At 44.1% G+C, this 26,136-nt stretch overlaps 1 protein-coding gene across 1 annotated transcript in view; it reads left to right on the top strand.

Annotated features, from left to right (window-relative positions):
- Nucleotides 1–2,000: 2,000 nt before the first annotated feature.
- The window catches only part of LOC104950079 (gephyrin-like), a 35,247-nt gene continuing 11,111 nt past the window's right edge, over nucleotides 2,001–26,136 (top strand). The window contains exons 1-2 of the mRNA XM_010776532.1: nucleotides 2,001–2,149; nucleotides 21,400–21,478. Coding sequence (XP_010774834.1) covers nucleotides 2,086–2,149; nucleotides 21,400–21,478 — 143 coding nt within the window. The 5' untranslated portion in view covers nucleotides 2,001–2,085. The remainder of the gene's footprint in view (nucleotides 2,150–21,399; nucleotides 21,479–26,136) is intronic.

Genomic DNA, 26,136 nt, shown 5'->3' with positions numbered 1-26,136 from the left:
AAGGGAATTCCATCCAGCCAGGCATGCTTGCCAGCTCTGGACCGTGGAGTGAGTCTGTTAGTGTTTGTGTTTGTGTGTGTGTGTGTGTGTGTGTGTGTGTGTGTGTGTGTGTGTGTGTGTGTGTGTGTGTGTGTGTGTGTGTGAGCGAGCATCTGTTTGCATTGTGTGTTTACGTGCACATGCTCACGTGCATCTGTGCATAGTCACCGTTAACAAGGCCTGTTTAGCATCGGGTCCTCTCCATCATTGACAGGCTGACAGATGTGCATTGCTGTTGTGATGCCATGCTACATAGAGCAAGATCCCCTCACATGTTCTAAACTAGCAAATACCTTTCTGTCCACAAGCCTGAGTGAACTTTAAGAAAAGTAGTTAATGACACTATTCTTTTTAACATGATAACATATGTAGTGTAAACTATTTTAAAGAGCAACACAGCAGAAGCAGAACTTTGAGTTGTGCTGACTTCCAGTGGTTAATCTGGCCTTGCTGCAGTGATGGAGAAGTGTACTGCAGGGTAAAGTGGTTCATCGTGACATCGCTGCTGGGTGTAGTTACACATCTGATACCAAACCACTCAGCGATAGGTGCAACCAAGGAGATCACAAACACAAACTTTTCAGCCAGGTATTAAAATTAAAGTCAAAAGAAAAAGTTCAATGTTTTGGGAAACTATTTTCTGTAGTTCAAAAAGTAAGATAAAATGATCAAACGGCAGAAAAATGTTAGAAAAATCTAACACAGTGTGCATATTTTGAAGCCAAATAAAGTTTACAGTATCTAAGCACAGGTGAAGATTCAAGGACTAAAACGAAAAGTACAGAAAGTTCCTCAACTAGCTAAATGGACTGGATTGGCATGGTAGCTATAAACTAAAAACTTAAAGTGTGAATATGCATGAAGATGGATGTTGCAATGTTTTGATTGTCCAACTTCAAATGTTCAAACAACATGGAGTAAAACAGAAAAAACAGATTGGGGTTGGACTGGGACTTTCAGAAGGAAAATAAGATCCACTGAGTAAAAATCCAACTGGGGTTAAGACATCAGTTAAGCTTTGAAGGTCTATTTCATGTCCTTGGCTGGCTCACACCTCCTGTTGCTAATTGTAACACAATGGAAGAGGGAATTGGCTACTATATAAAGTGTGGAAATGGTGTCAGTTCTTTTGGTTCGGTCATTGGACACAGACATGGCAAAGCTTTTGAAGCGAGCCAGTCGCGCTGGAAGAGTTGCTCCATTTCTTGCCACGGTTACTGTGCTCATGTACGTGTGTTAATTAATTATGTATATTGATAGATTCCCAACAGAAGCTGGAGGATGGGCATTTTCTTTCCATGAGAATAAACAAGAGAAATTATACACCATGGAAGCGTGCAGCCATTCTATAAATAGAAGCGGTGCTTTTTCGCCCGGGGATGTAGTTGCATCTTTTACAGGTCAGACTGTGATCTTCTCTTAAGCCACTACATTGAGACGTAGCGGACACATCTCTGGGGGGTAGCTGCTCTTAGAGGGGCCCCTTTAATCTTTAAATGCAGGGGTGCATCTCATAATAACTGTGTGAGGAGGAGGGGACTTTTATGGGGACCGAGGATGAGGCTTTCAGATTGAAACTGATACTGTCAATCAACAGGTTAGAGGTGAAATTAGATGCCTCTGAGCAGCAGAGATCTTAACCTTCAGCTTCAAAAAGGGCATCAAACATGAGAAAAGTGAGTGGCGTCTGCTCGTCTGTCTCCCCTAAAAGCCTTCACAGGAAATCAATAGTGGTCTCCATAAGACTTAATCTGGGATCCACACTACTACCGTGGCAGGCGGCCAGCTGAGTGATGTGTGCGGTTTAAACGGCCCCCGCATCCGGCCCGCTTATCTGTAGGTGTCCTGGTGATCGCTCTGCTCTCTACTCATCTCGTCTGGGTCTTTTTTTTTCCTTTTTTTCTTTTGCTGTATCCCAGCCCTCCTCCATCTCTTCCTCCTCGTCCTCCTCTTCCTCCTCCTCCCCTCCCTCTCCCCACTAAGTTCGATGCGATCGGCTCTGGGCCCTGCCGTGAGTTCTCGGTGCGGGCGACAGCGCTGCTGAACATGGCGTCAGACGGGATGATTTTAACGAACCACGACCACCAAATCCGGGTCGGAGTCTTGACAGGTAAGCGCAGAAATTCCTATCGCTTCATTTACATTTTTCTCACATTTCCATGGTTTCATTTCCGCCGGCTGTCCGTGCGGATCTTCATACATGTCGGCTGTTTTTTTTGCGTGGCTCTCGGTCTCTTGCTGGCTTTTGCAGCCTCTTGAAGGCGACGCTGATTTTTTCCCTTCTTCTTACACCGGCATGCATTCATGTACATGCCACATTACATCCAGTGCTTATGGGGTGGAAGCGATAAATGTGGGCTCTGCATTGGTTTGTGTCCGCTCATGTATATTTTCTTGTCGAGCCGTTTTCACTGCTAAGGAAAAAGAGCTCAGTTTATGTGTATTGAATAATTCATGTCCCTATCTGCTTGTCAGAGCAGAAAATTACAGCTGACCGTGTGTTGTGTCGCTGCTAAAGATGCTCGGGCTATAGATTGCATTATTGACACCCAGCTGACCACAGCGATTTTTGAAGTGTTGCTCACGACAGTTGCTGAAGGTGGATGTGGTGATGAGCGCATCCTTTGGCCTATTAACAGCAGTGGAGGATCTGAGGGGAAAACTGTGAAAAATGACATCGGATGTGGCTTAATTTGTGAATGACAGTGCCGGCCGAGGAGTTTACATGACACATGATAACGGCTGGGGCTGGCTGTGGTGGGGCTGAACACACGGGTAAATCCTCCTGACATTCCTCTGAATGCAACGCGATGACGGCGCGTCTCTCACTTACCAATATTGGAAACGTTATGCGCTTGGATGCGATGTGCGGCTGTGAGGCGGCGGATGGTGTTAGATCTGGTCGCCGCCGGCCTTAATTTTTTTTCGTGTGTGTGTGTGTGTGTGTGTGTGTGTGTGTGTGTGTGTGTGTGTGTGTGTGTGTGTGTGTGTGTGTGTGTGTGTGTGTGTGTGTGTGTGTGTGTGTGTGTGTGTGTGTGTGCAGACTACTGCTTTGTCATGTTTCTGATCATCAAACATCACGCCATAATCCAGCGGTTGTTGTCATTATCGGAAAGTCATTTTTTGGAGGATATGGAGAGGGAGGGAGAGAGAGTGGGGGTGGTGGGGTGCATGCATGATAAAGGCTGTCCATAGGAATACCCCCCTCCCTCCCTCTCTGCCTCCCTCCCTTTCTCTCTCTGTCCATCCTGTGAGGTTGGGTAGATCAATATTGCATGCAAGCCGTGATCTCACACATATGGTATTCCTCCGTATGGAAATCCAGCAGCACGGAGGAGGTGGTAGCGATGGAGGAATGACTGTGTAGAGACCCTCTCCTGAAATCTGCCAGGGAAACCCCTACCACCAACAACACCACAACCACCCGCCTTCTCCTTCTCCATCCCTCCTGCTCTCCTCTCCTGCTTTGGAAAGAAAGGGGGGGCTGTCCATGGTGCTGAAATCCAGCGTCACTCACAAATCAGTGCGGTACTGACCTTACCACGGTAAATACTGCATCAGATAGATACACCCAGGGAAGTAGAGGAGGAGAACCCATCTCCAGTCACTTTTGTTCCTTTTCCATCACAGCTTTTTCCTGTATGATGAGACATTTGGACTTTATGTGAAGGGAAATAGCCGCAAACTCATGGGGATGAAGTGTTTAAGCAGAAATAGCATGGTTTCAGATAATTCATTGTTAATAGTTGGTCTTTGTCACCAGTTAGAGATTAGATAATACCTATCACCTTTATTTAACAGTATGCCTACACCACATCAGCAGGGGTTCATTCTCTAATTCCTCACTTGAATCCCCAACTGCATCCCTACTGTATGGTGACAGATTGCAAGTGTGATCTCGCTGTGCAGTGTTGACAACTCCAGCATACATATGTCGATGTTGAGGCGCGCAGAGACACAACCGACAAGCTTATTTGTCTTTTTTTTTATGTATGTGTGTACTTATGGAGCAGGAAGGCTCGCACTGTCAGGAAAACAAAGCATCAAAGAAGTGAGCAGAAAATAGTTTGGGGAAATGGTGCATGGTGGCATTCAGTTGCCATGTTTTACCTGACCCTTAGCCTTTTAAGAATCTAATCGTGGAAGGATTACTCATGGTTAGAAAAACCACTGTGTGATTTATTATTTATTTATGTTTCTGAGTTGATGCATTTTGACAGCAAAACGTCCCCTGCTGTGCTGCCAGGAGCAAGCAAAGCTCCGAATATTCAGGTTGGATCTCTGTTATAACGCGGAGCCTTTGTCGCCACACCTCAGTCTTACACATCCACTAGTCATGCCATTAGTTTGCTGTGTTATAGGTCCAGTGTGAGCAGAATGCTAATAGATTTTGGAGCAGTGCTCAATCTCCCTTCTTATGAGGGTTAAAGGTCAGCTGTCCACTCCTGCATTCAGTCACCATGGAGGAGATGAGACCTTGGCTCACCCTCCTCCATCACTTAGCCCCACATCCCTCCAGATAGGTGACAGAGCCCAGGGGACATCTCTGTTTAGACCCTGGACACACAGTGCCAGGGAATTCAGGCTGACGTGTCCAAGAATGTGTGTGTTTGAAATAAAGTAAGACCTTTTTAATATGTGGCTAGGTTTATTTTGTGAGGAAACTTCAAACAGGGTGAACATACTGTCACTTGTTAAAGATGTCCCACTCAAAATGTGACCTTTTTCAGGGGGGGGTGAGAACTTTGACCCTCTGTGATGTTTGTGTTTTTCTATCTACCGGTTTGTAGGTGTTTGTGTGTTTGTGTATTTTGATGCATGAGTGCCCAGTTTTCTTGCTGTCGGTGTTTCTTCCTGTTGAGCATGAGTTTTAATTGTCCTGTGTCCCTCTCCCTGGGCCTGCCTCAGGGCCTGGGCACACACAACTACACACTCTCTCACTTCAGCTGAATATGTGCACCCTAATTGGTTGAAGCATGTGCATTTGTGTGTAAAGAGATACAGTTTCAAGTAAAGAGGTGGTGAATTGTGGCCTTAAGTTTGTAACAGGAAAAGGACCATACAAACATCCAAAGATACATCACGATTCAGGCTTGCTAGTTTGCTTGTCTGACAAAGTACGATGCATAGTCTGAATTCATAATGCTATCATAGGTCTTAGCTTCAAAAGGTATGTTTTGTGTAGATACTTCAGGAAAACGTCTACCAATGAGAACCAGGCTGGGTTACGTCACACATTGGAAGCACAGCAGCTGAGCTTTTATGCATTTGTAAGCATGCACAGTGTAGTGTGCACACGTGTGCATTCCCTTTACATGTGTGGTATGTGCATATGCATGTTACTCTTCTCTGCCCTTTTTCTTTATGCACTAATACTGCACTCTGGCTGGAAAACACAGCATAGCAAATCCCCCCTGCCCCAAATATAGCTACTGTATGCATACCTTCCATGATCACACACAGAGAGAGATAGCGGAAGAGAGGTTGGCAGAGAGAGAGAGAGAGAGAGAGAGAGAGAGCCCTGCAAACAGCATTCAGTGGTTTTTAATCTGTAGAGCGCCAGTGTGCATGTGGGGGACCATGCAGTATTATTGCACGGCAACCCTCGATGCATGGGTCGCAGAAGCTCTTGGATGTTTGGCTTGATTTACAGCCCATAGAAACCTCCATTGATGCTGTATGCTAGGAGTGTGTGGGTAAACTCCAGCCCTTCCTCAAAGAGACACGGACACACACTCTGCACCGGGCTTCCAATGAGGAGCCAGGGCAGGAAGTCTCCACTCTGCGACAGACGGCACACATACTTTCCCCTCTGTGTATCATCTCTCCCTATCCCTCTCACGCTCTTCTATTTTTTTTTTTTTGCCTCAGTTGTAACAACTGAGAGAGGCTCAGGGACGTGTGGGCGGCTCTCTAAACTTACATGTCTATCAGAAAGACATGAATCGACAGCAGGCAGGCTTCCCAAAACAACCACATTTAGATCACTCTCTAAACCCCTCTGTTAATAGAACACATTCTGTGACTAGCTTTTAGTAGTGGTCTATTTCCTAATCAAATGTGGTCGGCAAAAAGGTGAAGGTTTGCCCAAGCAAGTTGTCATAGAAAAGGTTTTGGGAGATCATTATGACTAGTTTGAGACACCATGCTTATCAACAAAACACATAGTGCTCCGCCATATTAAAAGAAAACATGATGAACACACAAATGTGCAGCCCCAGACTTAATTAGTTAAATAGGAGTTATCCTTTGATGTAGACCTTTTGATGTGTTCCTCTTTTCTTGTGTACACGTGTCCACGCACGTGGGTTTGCAGATATGTGTCCTAGCCTGCTTGTGTGTACTTGTCTGGCCGCAGATGGGATAATAACTATTGAATCTGCTTTTCCACATCATTTAATCTTTGGAGTTTGTCCCAAGCTCACCTTAAGAGATCAGCCGTTAAAAGGACTCGCTACAGAAACAGCAGTCAAGTCGGCAAGAGGCGACCTAGCGTGCCAGAGCACCTTGACCAAAAGAAGGAGACGCCGTCATCTGTCACTGAACGGTGTGGGAGGCTGCCAGGTTATGGAGCAATCTCCTCTCGCTGTCTCTTTCTGAATGACTCAATCCACTGTCTGAAATGCAAGCCAAGAATTTTACAATTAAAGGGAAGCTACTATCCGAGGCACCATTTTGACATCATCTGACTGTGACATGCAGAAGATTCACACCAAACCTGCTTTATCTGCTTTTATTCTCAGTTTGTATTAACACATTTCCCAGAATGCTTACACCTCAATTGCGCTCTGGAAATATGTCCCAGTGTGTCTGAGCATTTCAGCTTTGGGTGTCACGTGTTGTGGGCGTTGATGGCACAGCTTTTCCTTTCGATACAAGGCTTTGCGGATACATCAGTTTTGTTTCAGTTAAGAATTTCCAGCATTTCCCAAAACAACTTTCTTGGTTAAGAATAAATCAAATTAAAATAAGTTGAAGTATTAACATGTCATTTTGCATATCTTTACCACATAGAAATACAAATAACAAAATAACTGTAATGTGTCCGTCATGAGGGTTGTTTGTCTGTTGGTCACCATACTGTAGGAAAACTACTGTCCTCGATGTTCATGAAACTTGGTGAAAGGGTTAAGCAGGGGCCAAGGGAAACCCCTTACATTTTGGAGCCTGTTCCGAATCATGGCGTGCATTACAAATCCATTTTCACTTTGGTTAACTTTGTGAGATAGAGCATTTGGCCTTGACTTTGCCCTTCTGATTAGTTTGGGGATACAAGCGTAAAACTCTGTGCATGTTAACCCTATGGTTCCACCTATTGAGTTCCTGGTGAAAAGAAGAGCTGAGTACAACATATGGCATGTAGCACATAGCTGTCTACAGGCTCCCTCAAGCCAACTGAGGTTAGCTTTCAACATGACAGAAAAGGTTGACTTTCTAAATTGTGAGATAAAAACATTCTGCTTTCAAACTCAATTGTAATATTGGTAACTTCAAGTTGTCTACTTTTGGTCAGATACCCATGGGGAAAGACACAAATACACCATCAGTCTTTAAAGCAGACTCAAGCTCTTGGAAGATGTATACGAATTATCCTTATCTTGTTCTTCACCATTGAAATGTCTTAATCTGTGCCTTGCGACTTCTAAGCCATTCACATATTTGTAAAGTCTTTGTAAACTCCCTCACTACCACTGGTCTGTCTCTCCTCCCATTAGCATCACACCACGAGACAGCCAAACGTAACACCCTGACATGGATGACATCTTGAATGAAAAAGACAAAATAGATGTTAGCATTCGCTTCACTGGTGATATAACGATACGTGGTTTGGATGGGAATCAGAGAGCCCCAGGCGTGCGTCTACACACTAGCATGATTTTATTCCTGCTTTGACCCAACTCTCTATGTCTGTCTATGGTTGAATCATCTCTAAGCTGCTACTGGGGTGTTCCCTTGCAACAATATGTGGGCATCTGTTCAACAATATGCTAGTTTGAGAGGGATACACTTGGAAGAGAAGAGACAAACAGGGAAGATGGAGAAAAAAATGGGGAATACAGTTGTTCCTGTTCCTTCCCTGCAAAGGAATTATTTTCAGCTTGGAGTAGTGGGGAGTGGAGTGTGTGTCGGGGCGGGAGGGGGTGACTCTCCTCCCCTTTTGCACACACCCCTCTCTCTCTGCTTTCATAGGAGATGGAAATAATCCTCCCTTGCTGTGAATATTCTTTAATTGGGATGAGAGTTGGAACAAGAGGCAGACGGTATTCGGCGGAGCAGAGTCTCTTGTAGGCTCTTGTCAGCTCTCCTGAGAAGAGCTCCATCGGGGCTGGAAAGCTATTCCCAGACTGGATGCGTAGGTGTAGGAGAGTCGGTCCGTTCCCACTCCCTCCTGGCCTGAAGCCGTGTTACAGTCTGTCATTCATTCGAGGTGATAATCACAAGAGGCTAGCGTAGACAAAAGGAAAGTAGAAGATGTGCTTGATATTTTTGGGAGTAAGCAAAAGAGCAAAAGAGATACTGGTGCTTTTTTTATGTCAGCACTTACCTTGTTTTTACAGAGAAACTTGCACCGGACATGCAGAGCTTGGAGCTATTGTGTGCTATTTTTGTGTTAGTGATAAACAGGACATTCTAAAATGAGTTGTTACACCTTCAAGCAAGTGTTTCATGATGAGTGGTGAGGAACCTGTCCAAACCCTTTGACTCAAATGTTGGGCAACTTCCTGGTTCATTGTAGGTGAAGTTAGAATCCCAATAAACATATTTATTTACACACGTAAAAGGAAAGAAAATATACTTTGGCATAGTTACATGTTAAGATACAGACTCTGTCACTTGGTGTGCCCCAAGGTCAGATATTTACACATTATACATATTGTTGTTTCTCAGTGCACCTCCTTCCAGAATTAGTTTCTGGTTGGCTGCCGTAAAAACACATGAAGTTTAAAGTGGAAACCTCCACTGGACCTCTACTGAATTGATTCTTTGTCAAAGTTCACTCTTGTTTTACCTTGATTGTTAGCACCCTCCTTCTTTACCTGCTTTGCATCCTCCGTCAGTGGTCTTCTCTGATGGTGTCTTTATATAGCCACGACATAGTGCAGTCAGCAGTTACTTTATAGCAGTCATTTTAAGCAGAAACGTGTCTATTGTCACTTGTCAAAAATGTTCTGTTCATTTTCTGAATTGTATGTTATGCCAGATTTTCATTTTGTAATCTGCGGCAAAGGCATTTCCATTGCAAACTTTCTCTTTTCCTATTCTACTGTATCTCAAAAAAAGGATTTTTGAAACTACAATTTGGTCATTGGGGAGAGATACGATGTCTGTACTACCTTTTATTATGTATAGTTATAGGTTCCAAAATGTTTTTCCAGTATCATTAAACGCTATACTCCCTTTACTCAAGAACTCAAACAAATTCCTGTTTTTGACAGAAGTGCTGATGATACAACGCGGATGTCTTAAGGACATTTTCCTTTTAAGACAAATTACACTTCTTGGTTTATTGTTTTTTTCTGGAGAGACGACTATCAACCCCCCCCTCCCGCCCCCCCTCCCTGCCACACTTTGCTTGGGTCGGTCCTCGCGATAACCTGTGCAAGCAGAGAAGCCGCTGAGTGATGGCGATACAGATCGAGATAAAGATACAGCCGTGCGTTTTTAACTGATGAGTCATACTCGTGGCCCGCTGCCTCTGGATCCCGTGTCCCGGCTTGAGGTGTTAATTAGGACTGGAGGTACAGAGAAGGGGGGGGGGATGGAGGATGCAGGAAGGACGAGGAAAAACATTTGAGAGAAACAGAAAAAAAATCATTGATTCATCAGCGTTGCCCTGTGTGCTGCCATGCCGCCTCACGTCTTTATCAGTCCTCGGCTAATAGGTGTCTGAAACGTAAACCTCCCTCATGTTTCACTTAGGAGAGGTCAGCTTGCCTGTATCCATCATCTGTCACAGGACGAGGGGGGGCTGTTGTCGCAAGGAGCCCCTAATTGAGATCAGGGGCTAGGCTAACAATGCTAACACAGTGTAACCCTCTTTTAGCCATATGAAACCATTAGGAATACCCACATGTTGACATTATTCAGTTTAAATGTATATTAGATCTGCTTTATCTGGTTGTTTGTAGTGTAGTGATCTTAAGGTTTTAACATTTTCTTGATTAGCTAAAATCCCATTTTTAACCTGGTCGATGTAAACATTTATATTAGAGATTTTGCAGCTCCGTGATCCGCAAAGCAACCGTTTAATTCTCCTCCTAGACCATCAGCGTTGACAAGAATCAGAAGCTGGGAAGGGAAATACTCCTCACATCTTCCATGTAGTGGAGCAGCTATTAAATCTGGCTCACTGCTAGAAGAGACAGGGAACTTCATTTATGTCAACATCACTCAGGTTTTCAGTATTTCGACATTTGTTGCTGTTTGCCAAACAGAGAGAGAGAGAGAGTTGGGGGTAGTTTGAAGAGGGTTGGAAAACAAAAGACAGAAAAAACAAAGCTGGTGAAAGTGAAGTAAATAATTTGCACAATATGTGTAGCTTTCGTCGTAAAAGGTGTGCATGACAAAATGTCTCCTTTTTTATTTTTAAAGGGGCCCTATTATGCTCATTTTCAGGTTCATATTAGTATGTTGTGCCTCTACTGTGACGTGTTTACATGCTTCTATGTTCAGAAAGCTCTTTATTGTTCTCATACTGCCTGTGCTGCAACACCTCTTTCCCCCCTCTGTCTGAAACCAGAGCCTAGTCTGCTCTGATTGGTTAGCTGGCCGGGTGTTTTGATTGGTCAACAGTAAGAGATGTCCTGCCTAATCACATATAATGCTTTGGAGCGCTAGCCAATAGAAGTGCAAGTGTTACAAAGTGATGTCACTGTGTTGCAGAAGTTAACAAAGGACTCCAATCGAGGCGTTGGAGTGTGTGGGAGAGAACTTTGGGATTTGACATGCACAAAAACCTATACAACACACCACAGGAAAGGGAAGACCCCACAAAGTTTAACGGGGCCCCTTTAAATATAACCATGTTAACAACAGCCAATAGAAAAGCTTGAGGATAGGAAGCGCTGGACACCCAAACAAAGACAAGCGTCTGTACCAAGAAGAAGCGCTGCTAGAAAGATGTGTAGCGCTGTGTGACTTCTGGCTGTCACCCTTGGCAACGGCCCTTCCTCTCCTTCTTGACACGCTGCCAGGGTGTCCATTGGCTTGTCACTTGTTTAAACTCCCTCCCCTCTCTCCTTCCTCCCCTCCATGCCTTCTTCCCGAGGCCCACAAGACCGGCCATGTCGAGCAGCAACGCGCTGATTGATTTGTTTGACACACGCTTCCGGGAACCACCGTAGTTGTTTGAATTTGGGAGTTGTGTTTCTAATTTTTTGGCGACAAAGGAGACACACTCGGAAAAGGGTGATACTTGGGGAAACTCTCAAAAGATCCACGCGATTTTTGATGGTTCTCAATTAAAAAGGCTTTTCCCTGCAGTGTTTACAGTTGCTAAGTAGCGATCGCTGCGATTGCATTCATAATTGACAGGAATTATATCAGTCATTGGCTTGCTCACACATTTATATTTACATCACTTTCACTAATCAATTCCATATCAATGATAATTGAAATGGAGTTTGACGAGTGTTACAAGACTTGGGACTTCGGAGATAAATATAACGCTCTCTCCTTCCCACTCATACATCACATTTTATCTCCAACCATCTTGCTTTTTCTCGCTCGCTATTTTGGTCCCCGTCTCCTCACCTTCCTCTCTCGGTCCACCTTTCTCACTTTTTTACCTTTAGCTGTCAACTCACTCCATCTCACCGGCGAAGCGAGGGAGCGAGCAGTGTGAGGGGAACATGTACATGTGAATAATGGAGAAGGCCAGCTTCTCCCTAACGAGGTGTGTTTGATGGCCGACCTCAGCCCAGTGTGTGTGTGCATGTGTGTGTGTGTGTGTGTGAGTGTGGTCAAGGTGTTCTCCCATTCTCCTCTATTATTCAGCGTCATACTTTTTCCGTTTCTACCTCAAAACCCTTTCAGATCATGCCACTTGGGGATCAAAATTTAATAGATACCCGCCCCCACACACACTTGCATCACAAAATGCTAATCCCATACACACACACACACTCTCTCTCACACACAATAACCAGTTTGATTGACATGACGTGACGTGGTTCACCAGCTTTGTTGCCATGTGCATCATTTATGGTTTTGCCATAGGCATGACTGGTTGTTTTCAATCGGGGCACATGACTGTGTACATTTGAAAAAAGTGAGTCGGGGGATTTCTCACTCAATTGCTTCTGTTCTGCGTCATCGCCCCACCTGTTCTTTTGTATTCTGTCTTTTGATATTGGCAAGCAGATTTATGGAGAGAGATAAGTCTCAGCACTACTTGTCAAATCCACATGAATGTGCTGAAAAGCTTGACGTCTGACTTTGGCACCAGCACTTAAACGCAACATAAATGTGATGGTGAGAGGACGTTGGAAGAGTCGAAAAACTAGAGTCAACTGACAGGATTTGACTTCTTTGTTTTATATAATTGTTAATGAAACATGTTTGGGTTTTGGACTCATGAATAGACTAAACAAGTCATTTGAACATGCTGACTTGGGTTCCTGATTACTGTGATGGGCATTTTGCACTCTTCTGAACTTTCTTACAATTGTTAAGCTAAGTAATTGAAGAAGTAATCTAAAAATGTAATGGATAATAGAAAGAGTTGTTAATTGCAGCTTTAAGGTTTTATTTCCAATCCAAAGTAGGTTGTAAGTTTAGAGAAATGAGGGCCATAGTTGTTTCGTTATCCTGCAGAATGACAAACCAAGCCGAAAACCTACCATCCTTGGCGGAGGTAATAATTGGCATACTAAGCAGTAATCATCAGTTGTAGACCAAGGGGAAACGAAAATGCATTTGTCATTAGCATAATTTATTTGCATATCATCACATACATTTGTATATCTTTGTCAGCACTAGTGAGTCTTATTTCTCTAAGTACATATTTGCCTAATAATTAAAGGTAACAGGTTTCAATTCCTGCTCAGCCTAACCGTCAAATCAATCCCTGGAAAAGTCCCTGAATGCTCTGGCTCCTCCAGGGGCTTCCCTCTCGGTTTCCCCCGCACTGACATGTACATGTATGTGTGTCTCTGTGGGATACGTGATGAGATGTGTGAAATATGGCAAGTGGAGCACTCTATTAGGCAGCACCCCCCCCCCGCCTCCAGGCGTCCTTCTGCTCCAACATACAGAGAGGCTGAGAGAGAGGGAGACGTCACAGGGTGCTGATGTGGCGGAGGGCAGAGTTAGATGTGCTTTAAACAGGCGAGTCCGAGCCAAACACCCACCACCAAAGAAGAGCAGGAACTCCTGCCTTCATCAACCTCAGCTAGCATTAGCCTTGAGAGGAAGGACAAGTTTCCAACTGGGTGTGTGTGTATGAGTGTGTGTGTGTCTGTGTGTGTACATGTGTGAGCCCTGACAGTGGGAAGCTGCAATGTAATTGCTGACACTGTCCAGAGGATTGAATGTAATGAAGGTAGCTGCTTACAGGCTGCTTCATTAGTACAGCTGGGCCCGGGGCACTCCGTGTGTGTGTGCGTGAGTTTGTTAGTGAGTGTGTGTGTGTGTGTGTGTGTGTGTGTGTGTGTGTGTGTGTGTGGGCATGTTAAACTCTGCATCCTGGGAAATAAGGAGAGTCGAATGGTTCACGCAGACACACACATGTATTACCAACCACCCACTCACACATTAACATCACATCATGAAACATCAAATGGAACGCCTTGATTCCTACTATAGACCTTTTGAGGTCATTTCTTCTCTGATGTTTTTTTGGTATGGCACTCATGAACGTAGCAGTTACGAAAATATATCTATGAGTGCAACACTTCCTGCACAATGCCTTTTTATTTCTTGTGTGATTACCACCTTAATGCATCAATAATTATGAGATATATAGTTATTTAATGGGCCGTCCTGAGCAGAGTACTTTTATTCGTGTTACCTTAAGTATATCTTGACGCTTATACTTGCTACTTTTAACCAAAATATTTGAGTACTTCCTCCACCTGTGGCTGCAACTTGTCCGTTCCTACAGTCATCTTTTTCACTTGATCAAATAATATATTTCGTACATAAAGTTGGAATCTGATGGAGCTGCCGGCGTTGAGCAGTGGCAGGACGTTTATTTTCCTCATGAATCCACAGACAGAGGCACCCTTAGCTTAATGCTGCAGAGTTCCACTTTGCTTTGTTCCACTGATTTCACGACGATTGCCGGCACAATGTGCTAAAGCCACAGCTGTGCTGATCGGGCTTTTGTCTTGCCTTTTTGGAAGCGTGGCTGGCATGAAATGGGATGTGTGGGCAGGGAGCAGGGGCTGGTCATGAGGAGGGCAGCCGGTGGACCAGACGATGATGAAGCTGCCATCTTCGCCACATGGGAACCCTGTGGAGATGCAGTTTAGATTAACTTTCCACTTAGTGAACAATGTGTCACTTACAATATGGTCGTGTCTCCTGCTCCGGAAATCGCCTTGACAGCTGCACCTCTTGAGACACGCTCAGCCCAATTGGGGTTGTGCATGTGAACTCGCTTTGCCCATCAAACGATTCCCCTGGTCAGCATGACTGTGACCCTTCACTTTGATCAGAAGCCTTCCATTGATTTTGAATGGCCATCTGCCAGCCCAACCTTGACACTGTAAGACTGAGTGCAGGCGCAGCGTGACCCTTGACCTCCGTCTCTCCCTCCCTCTGCCTCTGGTCTCCCCTCTCTTCCTCCCTCGAGTGAGAGATCACAGAGAAGCAGAGAGAACATTAAGCTTCCTCTATGAAGACCAATCAATACCTGATCTGATTAGGCCTAAGCACATACATACGTTTCTCTGCAAACTCTTAAAGCCGGCAGATAAAGAGCCCCATTGCTAATGTTAGCCAATACCTCTCCATTTCAGGGCCGGCCTGCTCTCCAAATCATCTGTCTTTGGTCATATGCAGCAAAGTGAAATGAATGGAGCGAGTGTCTTCCATGCAGATTCACCCAGCTTCTCTGAGGATTCAAAGTGGAATGAGCAGCTTAGCCGTGGTTGTACTGGTGCAGCCCTGGGTTTCCCTGCATCAGCAGCTTGGAAGGATGAAGGAGGAGAGGGGGGGAGGGGGGGGAGACGGAGGGATGTGGAGGCAGAAGGGGAGAGGAGGGAAGCTTCTAACGGGAGGTACAGTATCAGAAATGTGCAGCTATATTGATGCCAGTGTAAGCACATTTCTATTGAAATCAATAGAGCTGCTCTCGAGCTCATTTTGGCTTCTAACAAGAGAATGGTACCTGGCTCACTAATGGAGCAGCCGTAGATAACACTCACAGACGGAGCTGAGTTGAAGAAAAAAAAGGAAAGAATATGTCTGTTAGGTGTGAATTCATGTATTTATTTGTATTTCTGACAGCTTGTAATGATGTTACCCTTGTTGTCTACAACATATGTTGTTTTCTGAGCTGCAGAATTCTTAAAACCTGCCAAATGAAAGAGTCTGTTCACACAAATTACACACACACATTATTCTCTTACTATCGTCTATTAAGGTGTCTGGCAATGCAGACAGTTTTGATTTGACTTTGTACGATTTTGAGGTTTGTCTTTGAGACACTTTTTCTTACTGTTGGGTTTCTTGGAAACAAAAGACTAGTATTCAATACGTTCCAACATTTACAAATCGCTCCGGTTTCCTTTGCATTATCCAAAACATTGAGATACATTTTACCAGCTATTGCTAATTAAAGTTAGTTATCTTTTTATGGTTGGTATGCTCTCAGCCAGCAAGTGTCTGTCCTCAACCAAAGACTGTTTTCAGGTGGAAGATATATCACTGTTACGGCACTCCATGACCCGCAGTAAATTGTGTGTTTTTGTAGTTTCAAAATGGCCAACTGATTGTTAATAGTTCTCTTGATTAATGATCCTTTCACCTCAAATACATGGGTATCAATATTTGAAGTTTCTGCTCGTAATAGTTGAGCATTTGGATCTGCATTGTTGAAACAAGTAGCTAAAGAAAGTTGTTACTGTAATAATAACTTTCATCTGCAGATGCCTATAGAAGATATTTGAGTTTTATTTACATACACATTTTGAAAGCTAAATCCAGTTAAAATTGTAGTTTTCTACGGAAAAAGATACTGCTGAATTTTAAAATGTTATTTTTCTAATACTTTGAACAAAGATATGCCACTTTGATCATTGTGATGTGTTTTTTGTCAGTCTCTTTTTGGGTGCTTGTTGAATTACTTTTTGTCCAAAAGTAGTATGCGATGTCTCATGGTTTTCATAGTGAACCGCATCATATGAATGGCTGCACTGCACATACACCAAATGCACTCAAGTGTTCAGAGAACACACATTAGGTTTATGTCTATGTGTGTAAACAGCTGTTGGAAATGCCACGGAGAGCTGGCTTGCCGTGGGCCTTCTGCCACTGAAATGTCATGCTACATGTGGGAAAAAAGCTGTGATACCTCACCCTCCCAGAGCCACACACAGGCCGGGCCCACGTGCACACTCCTGCCCGGCTATATGATAATGCCAGCGAGCCACAGACACATCCCTCACGCCTGTTGTCATTAGAAACAAGCCTCATTATACCCCGAGCCTTTGATTTATGATTAATATTCACAAGGGGTGTGGTGATTCGTCAAGCCCCTCCAATCCATTGATTTCATTGAACAAGAAAAACATAGAAGGGGAAGATGGGGGGGCTTAGGTGTGTGTGTGTGTGTGTGTGTGTGTGTGTGTGTGTGTGTGTGTGTGTGTGTGTGTGTGTGTGTGTGTGTGTGTGTGTGTGTGTGTGTGACCTGCTATAAGGGAAACCCCATTAGTGTGGGATCCCAGGGAGATAATGAGTGCTGACTGCTTTATGTCCTGGAAATGATTGAGTGGAACATATAAGCTGTTTTATGAATCTTCTCTGCTGGCGGCTAACAGACTGACAGCACATAGCCTGTTAGCTAACCTAGAGTTTCTCTAGGGCTAGGCTATGAAGGAAAGACACCTAGCATAGTGTGCTATAGCTGCAATTGACTGTGATGCACAGATGAGGGGCTACTAGCATCAGTGATTGGAGGTAAAATAGCTCACGATATGATCTTAAAAAATAAGTGCTTAATCTTTTGCTTTTGATTTACATCTGTTAGCACACATACATCACTTACTGTTACAATAATTGGTCAAGTACATGTATTTCTTCATTTATAAGCTATTTTACGATAGCAGGTGTTTTTCTCACAAAGCTATCTATATTACAAAACTAGTTAGTTGATCCACTGTCTTTTCACGGCTAGCTTACTTACTGTAGCAGTATATGCTAATGCGCTCACACCACCTGTTTCTCCCGCCACCTTCACTCATTTGTTTGGTTTGTTAATGTATTTTTTGTCTGTTCAGTGTTATGCTCAAAATACATGTCCTATGAGTCAAACTGGTAAAGTGAGTACTCCGGTTTAAACTGTCCATCTCTAAAAAGTTAACTTTTCATTGCACAGGAAAAGTAGGGCTAGTACAATATTTACATTACATACAAAGCACAAGTAGCCTACCGTAAATAAGGACAATACATGACCTTCCTTTTGTCTGATCTTGTTATTGTTGTGAAAGAACAGTGAATTAACATCTGACTTTTTATAAAACAGTACTTGGCTGTATGGTTGTATTTTTTAGACGTGGTAGATGGTTCTACACTGTTTTACGTCCAGAAGAGCCAGGAAATGAACACAGCACTACCGAAGCACTTTTGCCATAGATGCTTTTCCCACTCCCCGTTCCTTTCCTCATAAGCATAATTCCCTCTGTGTTTTCTCGTTCACTGCCGCTCTTTATTGACATGTTCCCTCCATGATCAGCTCTCTTTGGTCTCTTGATGTGTTCCCCTGTGTGCCGATCTCTCCTGCTCTGCTTTGGCTTAGCGATTAACCCTTTGAGAGTAAACGCAAGTGTTTGGCTGTGCACGCCTGGATCCCATGTGTGAGTAGTGTTAGCCTGTGTAATGCTTCTGAAGCACAGGCCTCCTGCTCTCCTCCCACTGCTGGAGCCCGGGGGACATCAGGCTTCAACACTCACACACTCATAGGAGGAAGCAAACATGGGAAGATAGGAGTCAATTCAAGCATAGGCACCAGACAATAGATATCAAATTGAGAGATTATATAATTACAAAGATTCCCATATAGATATATACAGTGGGGTTTAAGACATAACGACACATCTAATCTGTTTTTTTCAAGTAAAAAAAAAGGTTCTTTCTTTCTTTTTTCACTATTTTCATTTTTGCTTTTTGTTCTATATATCAATGCACTTTGTAGCATAGTTTTTACCCAGCTGAACATTTTAGTTTGAACTTTTTAGTTGACTCGTGACCTTGAAAACAGTAGTTTGACAATTGAAACTTTTGGAGCTTGACAGTAAACCAAATCCTATTCTATTTAGCACCTACAAATTAAAGCTGATTAATAAAAAAGGAAAAATATATAAATAATAATAAAAACACTCCCAGGAAGAACAAATGCCTATAATGTCTGCATGTTAAAGAGCAGTCTCTGGTTGCACTTAACATCAGGAATGTCAGATATGAAAATCGATTGAATGGAAGTTTCATTTCCTACATATGAGCATCTTAAAATGCCTGACCCCATAATAGCAGTATGATGTTCCAGTGTAGAGCCATCCTCAACTCTGACAACCTGGCCTCTTGCAGTCTTCTGGTGGTTACCCAGCCATGGAGAAGCATTGACCTTTTAGCTCGCTGTGCACTGTATGTACGATGGGGGATAGCGTCCTCTGGGGCGGGGACGGGGTCACTGCATTGCGTTTTCACTTTGACCATGAGCTTGGGTTAGAGTGGCTGCTTAGGGATCAAGTTTGACTCCAAATCATTAGAGGGTTTAAAGCAGAGGACAACTTCTGTGAAAATGTAGTCCCTGGTTTTCCCACATTGCGGGATTTAGCCCGGACACGGAGATGATGCAGTGCACCGCTGAGCTGCAGATTTACCTGGAGAAAGGTGCATGGGCGGAGCTTCAGAGGTGGGAGGGAACAAACGTCATCAATTCTTCCACGCCTTATCCCCCTCCCCTCTCACTCCTCTTCCCCCCTTCTCTCCCCTGTCTTCAGCTCATGCACAGGATCACATTAATATTCCTTTGAAGCCTGTTTCAACTGCAGTCAGATTTCCCTCTCTTCCACTCTCACTCACTTTCTCCCTTTTTTGTGTCCCCACTCTTTTCTCCCTCTTGCTTTCTGTTTCTTTTGTTTTGTGGAAGAGATCACTTTCACACAATTTCTACTCGCCCGTGCAGGGAGGGGCAGTTTTATTACCTTCACTCAGGAGTTCCCCTTGTTGCACACATGCACGCACGCACGCACGCACACACACACACACACACACACACACACACAAAAACACACACACACATGCACACACATCGAGGGTTGGTGGGTACCGATGCCTTTGACAGAGCGTGTTGATTGGTTCAGAATGGTTGCTGCCTCTTGTAGGAGAGTGGAACGGCTATTTTTAGATCAAGGGGTAGCTGGGAGAGAAAGACTGAGGAGAGCTGTGTGTGTGTGTGTGTGTGTGTGTGTGTGTGTGTGTGTGTGTGTGTGTGTGTGTGTGTGTGTGTGTGTGTGTGTGTGTGTGTGTGTGTGTGCGTGTGTGCGTGTGTGCGCACGTGTGCGCGTGTGTGTGTGTGTAAGAAATACTGCAGTCTTGAAGGAAGTTCCCTCTTCACACACACACACATACACACTCATGCACTTATGCAGCAGTGCCCCTCTAAAGCCAGGGTGGTGTGTATTCCATGTGCTGCTTGCTCCCCTTTTTCTCTCCTCCCTCAACCTTTTTTTTGCTACATCTCGCCTCCCCCCCTCCCTCCCGCAGTCTTTCTGTCCCTCTTGTTTCTCCCTCTCTTTCTGAGCTGGCTCAGTGTGCAAATGTCAGCACTCTCCCATTTATTTGCCAGAGCCCAGAGCAACGTCCTGCACCCTCTGTTTACCTCCATCTCCACAGCGCTGCCCCCTCACCACTGCTTTCCTCCTCATCACCCCCACCCCCTTTAAAGAAATCTGTCCATCTTTCATTATTTTCATTTCTTTTTCAATCTCCCATTTTCTTCCCCACCACCCCTCAATCTCATCGCTCCATCCTCCAGCTTCCTTCCTTCCCCCCTTTGCCATCCCACTTTCATTTGTTACACCATTCTTGCCTCTCCCATCCCCTCCCTCCACCCCTCCTCACGTTCATGGATCATGGCACTTCATTGGACTAAAATCATGACATTTCCAGTTTTGCCTACAACTAGCTATCAAGCTATCAAGTTTTTGGGATTAAATCCACTGCACCACCATCAACCTCCCTCCTCCCTCCTTCGGTTTGCATCTATTTCAAGACACGAGTGTGTCCGTTCACGTTTGCCCCCGTTAGATCACAAAACACCTTGTCCCTCTCTTCATCCTCCTCGTCCGTCTCTTCCTGTTTACTCTCACTTTGCGATTCCCCCCCCCCCCCCATTTTCATCTCCCCATGTCTCACACTATCCGTCACTCTATCCGCCTGTGATCACCGGGATGACTCATGTGGCTCGCACCTGCTCTGCAGGAGAGGGGAAGCCGTGGGTTTGCAAGGAGAGGTTAGAGATGATGAAGGTGTGGCTTCACAGGGACTGATCAAAAAGTCTGCATGGTGAAGGTGATGTCAGTGTTTTCTTTATTCACATAGCGGCCATATTTGATTTGTAACATACAAAGATAGAGAAGAAAATATACCAGGTCACACCAGACTTTTTTTATCAACAAGTGCGACTAACTACACTGATGTAGCTTATTGTCACAGGTGTAAATATGAATACAGAAATTCGGAAAAAAAACAACACAGAACTATTCTTCCATGTGCTTGGATCGGAGCGTCTTGGATGTTTCTCCTTTAGGTTTCACCATCTGATCAAAGAAAGATAACTTTGGTGTGTTTCGTCATTTTCTACTTCTGAGGATCAGTTCAGTCTCCCACCATAAGTAATCACGCGTGGCCAACCATTACACAGCTTAGAAAATAATAAATGGTGTTTCTTTTTCTTGAAAAGGGGAACTCAAATGAGTGGAAAGGATTCTCAGGGAAACAAAGCTTCAGTTTCCAGATACCATGATGCCTTTTCCTTTAATGAACTCACTTTTATGACATGTGATGTAATGATAGCAACTGTCTCTAAAACGCTTTGTGTTTCATGTTAGATTGCTTATCAACTGTGTGCTAATTGATTTTCTTCCCTCTCTCTCTCTCTCTCTCTCTCTCTCTCTCTCTCTGTCCATCCAGTTAGTGACAGCTGTTTTCGGAACCTCGCAGAGGACCGCAGTGGCGTCAACCTCAAAGATCTCATCCATGATCCCTCCCTGTGAGTATTTTCGTGACGATTCAATCAAGAGAGTTTAGGACAGAAAACATCAGGCAACACCTTCATTTCTCCAAAGTTAAATCCTTTACCTATCCTTAAATCAACCACACTAAAACATATGCACAGGGTGTGTGTGTGTGTGTGTGTGTGTGTGTGTGTGTGTGTGTGTGTGTGTGTGTGTGTGTGTGTGTGTCGCCCTATGGAGAGAAACTCATTTTTGTCATTAACAGGGATGTGATCAGTGACAAAAGAGCATGTACAATATACAGGAAAAACAATAATCACACAAGAAATCTACTTTAGTGAAATGCATTAGAATTTGATTTTGCACCTTTTCAGAGGCTTTAAAAGCTGCACTGTCAGGTTCGCTCTATGCTCATTGTGCGTGTTTACGGTGTAAAAAATGGGTGGTGATTTCTGCTAGCTTCAGTCATATAAGCAAAGAAGTGAAAATGAATGTCATTTTTATAAATTCTTTCATTTAAATCAAAGCAAACACTTATTGAGTGAAATAGAAAAAAGGGCATGCTTTTCGCTAAAGGCACTTAGACATTACACCTATGAGTATAATGGATTGATATATACTAAACACAGCCTCCACTACTTTGGGAAGGCTCTTCTCAGGAACTTACTCTCATTGAGCCACAAGAGCTTTAGTGAAGTTGGGTGCTGATGTTAAAGGACTGGCTCACAGTCCCATTTCATCCAAAAGATGGGATTCAATACGGTTGCGGTCAGGACAGGATTTCCCCACCAAACTGCTTCTCTGTGGAACTCACTTTGTGCGCGGGAAAAAAAAACCATCCACTTTATGACTACTGTTTATTTCAACCATAGCAGCCTGCAGCTGAAAGAGTTCATGTTTAGTGCCAGCTTTCATGTCACCAAGAGTTATCGTTGGAGCTTGAGCAATGTCAGCTCCTCTGATCAATAAGAGTATTTCATATCAACGCACACATCACATGTAGCCTGTCAAAATGCCGCTTTGGCCCATGGCTTGATCACTACAAACTGTGACCCACGACATGCGGCCTCAGACACGCTTCTGTACACATTGGAGTCATTCCCCATACAGCCATTGATTTGCTGGAGCTCCTCTGTCACAATATCACACGTCAATATCGCCGGAGTGTCTCCAGGTCCCGCGCTGTGGGACCCTGGTCTGATCCATGCTTGTCATGTCCTTTACGCTTACGGTATGTTTATTTTCAGGTCGATGTGTAATGCATGTGTCAACTCTGTGTGACACAAGGAGGCAGTTTGAGGAGGCTTGTGCCATGTCGTGTGTTAGACGGAGCGCCAGAGAGTGATTAGAGATTTATCACAGGCTTATTTGTACAGTTTGCACTATAGAGAAAATTAGAAATGGCTTTGTATTGTTTTTGGTTGTTCTTATATGTCCATGAACAAGCTTTAAATCATGTATGTGAGTTCTTTGAGGCTGTTTTACAGTTGTTGTTGTTGTTGTTGTTGTTGTTGTTGTTCTGGTTAAAGCTGCACATTAAGAAATCATTGTTTTCGAGGATTTTATTCAAGTTATACGACACTTTAACACATGTAGTTTTATTTGCGCTGATTTTGGAGAAAATGTGCATTTTCCATTTTGCTGTACTGCTACTGTACTGTACAATCTGGACAGTAACACATAGCCATGAACATAATCCATTGATAAATTCCTATTGAGTAATTCCTATTGAGTAATATACAAATGTAATTTATAAGAGCATCCACCTTTAGGAGCTCCTATAGTCAAAGTGTGAGGAGTGGGTTGGACTCTTACTCTAACTTTCATAGTTATAGAGAAGTCCAGATGTTTTCCGCGGCTCATGTATCATCATATATCAATCATCACTTTCCTGCTTTCTGGTTGGAAAGTCTGTTTATGTAATGCTTTGTGGCTGGTTCTCCTCTATGGGAAATGAATGGACTTCCAGTGATGGTTGGTGATGTTGGAGTTAAGCTCTCTGGAAGACACTTTGGGATCAGGGTGCTGTGTACCAGTTAACTGAGAGGTGGCTGATGTTGGGTACCACAGGGTGCTGTTTAACATTTCAATTGGACATCCAGGCTGGCACTCAGTGTTCCAGTCTGCTCTGCTGTGTTTTCGGTGATGGGAGCTGATGCAGACGGGCTGCTCTGGACTGAGATCCTCCAATGCCATGTTAATCCACGCCACACCACGAGTCAGCGGCTCCATCAGGTCGACCAGCCGGAACGCTCTGCCCTCAATGTGCCAACGCCGCTGTGACAGAGACACAGAGAGAGGGACGGAGCGAGGAACAGAGACTAAGGAGGGAAGGAAGGGCGGGAGTTACAGGCAGCAGGACATGTAACATAAACTATAATCACAGCAGCTCAAACTCACACACACACTCACACACACACATTGGCTTTAGCAATCAATCAGTCTCCCAGGTTGGTATTCAGGAGCATCCAGAGGTGTGTCAGGTGGAGAGAAAAATGATATGTATGAGAGTAGCAGAGGGGGGTCAAACAAATGATGCCAAAGCTCAAGGACACACAGATGAGGCAGGGGTGTGTGTACAGGTGTGAGATTTGAGTCTTTTGAGTGTGAGCGAGTGCTTTCGTTTAGATTCATATATTCTATCATGTCATGTGTGAGTTTGTGTGTCTGAGGCTGAGCATGCCTCCCTTTCAGGGCTGTTGAGCCAACTCTTTGTCTCTGCCCTGCAGCGACTTGTGTTGTAACAAATGTTGTCAATTTTACAAATTGTCACGGCTAAGAATAGCTAGGAGTCAATCAGATGGGTGACAGTGAGGCTCAATTTCACAGTCAGTAGACAGTCAGGACACACACACACACACACACACACACACACACACACACACACACACACACACACACACACACACACACACACACACACACACACACACAAACCTGTACTGAGAGCAGCATGGGCTTCTAAAACACGTTTTTTTCGACATCTTACCATATGTGAATTTTTTAGTGAATGATTTGAGTTCTGAAATTAAAGTCAGAATATAATTTTCTCTCACAATTGTGAATCATTTCTCAGAATCCTGACTTAAATATAAAAACTCTTTTTTTAATTCTCCTAAACAATTCACACGTGGCCCTAATCTTCTTCATTACATTCAATTGAGTTTTAAGGGAAATCTTTTCAACCGGATTAGTAAGGAGCACGAGGTGGACTTCGCCCAGGAGAGTCGTGAAATTAATTTTCTTAATTTTAATTGACTTCCAAAACGTAAATGACATAACAAGCCAACACTTTTTAAGCCAAACCAGGGTGTTTCACTTAACTTGGCCAAGTAGTTTTGTTGCACTTTTGTTTAGTTTTCTTTAAATTGTTAAAGGAAAAATTAAAAACTGCCATCCGATAGAACTAAAAATGTTCTCATAACATAATACAATGTAGAGAACATACTTTTTAGGACACAGGGTCGTCCAGAGATCCACACCAATAAGAGTATAACACACTTTGACTTGTATCGACTTCCCTATAACACACACATTTGTTTGGCTATGTGACTCAGTGTGTGTCACAGTAAAGTCTGAATGATCCTGAGGCTCTACCTGCAGACCTGCTCAAAGTATAGTTTGCATTGCAGGTTATTGAAACACACATATGAGCAGTGCTTGTTTTGCCACAGATGTTAACTTTGCTGTTTAAATATATACAGCCGGGTTGATGTGTGGCAGGGCCGGGATGGTAAAGAGAAAGAAAGTGAAATGGGAGAGGCACTGTCAGCCATGGCAGATCTGAACCAGGGTGACATTTATTCTGTAAATAAATACAACGCTTGTGGGGTTGGAGTGGTCTGCAGAATATTTTAAAGTGTGTGTGTGTGTGTGTGTGTGTGTGTGTGTGTGTGTGTGTGTGTGTGTGTGTGTGTGTGTGTGTGTGGCTGTGAGTGGAACCATGAGAGTGGAACCCCTCGCTGAGCACTCAGAGCTCTCATCACGGTGGGGGTTTGAAGAGGTGGGCTACTCCGCTCCTCCTCCTCCTCCATCCCTCCATCCTTCCCTCTATCAGCTAACATGTTGAGAGGTGACCCCTTGAGAGCTTTCCTACATATGGACGAACCAACAACTCGGCTGTAATGGGCTCGACTCCTTGCCACTACGGGGGAGTGTTGAGATGGCCGAGCCTCTGCTCTCCTCCCTGGGCGGAGAGTGTGTAAGGAAGCAAGAGAAAGAAAGAGAGAGTGAGATTGAGTGCCCTGTACAAAGAGCTTGTATTATTAATGAAATCACCCTGGCAGATGGGTCTTATCTTGGAAGTGTCCCACAACCACAGAGATTTGCAGCTGGCTCACATGCACACATACTTTCCCCCTCTCTTGTTAAGTGTGCCCCTGACAGTCGATCCCTCCTGTTTCTCACCCTTTTCTCTCCTTATCTTCCTTTCTCTCCTACGCTTTTATTCATAGAAAGAGTTGGCCGAGGCGTCCGGGCTTTCAGGCCAAAACGACTGCTATGCCCCCCCCATCTCCCATCTCCCTTCCCCATTCCTTCCTCTGTTCACATCAGGGTTTGTCCACACCTCGAGCAACAGCCTTTATTCCAGGCTGAACTCCTCCGGCCTGCAGTTTGACGAAGAGCTTGTCGTGTCGTAACCCTCCGTCTTACAAAGGGACAAAGATGGGAGTTAGAGATTCAAATGTTCCGC

Source organism: Notothenia coriiceps, unplaced genomic scaffold (genome assembly GCF_000735185.1).
Source record: "Notothenia coriiceps isolate Sejong01 unplaced genomic scaffold, NC01 NC01_scaffold00017070, whole genome shotgun sequence".
NCBI lineage: Eukaryota > Metazoa > Chordata > Actinopteri > Perciformes > Nototheniidae > Notothenia > Notothenia coriiceps.
This window is presented reverse-complemented; position numbering and strand designations above follow the sequence as displayed.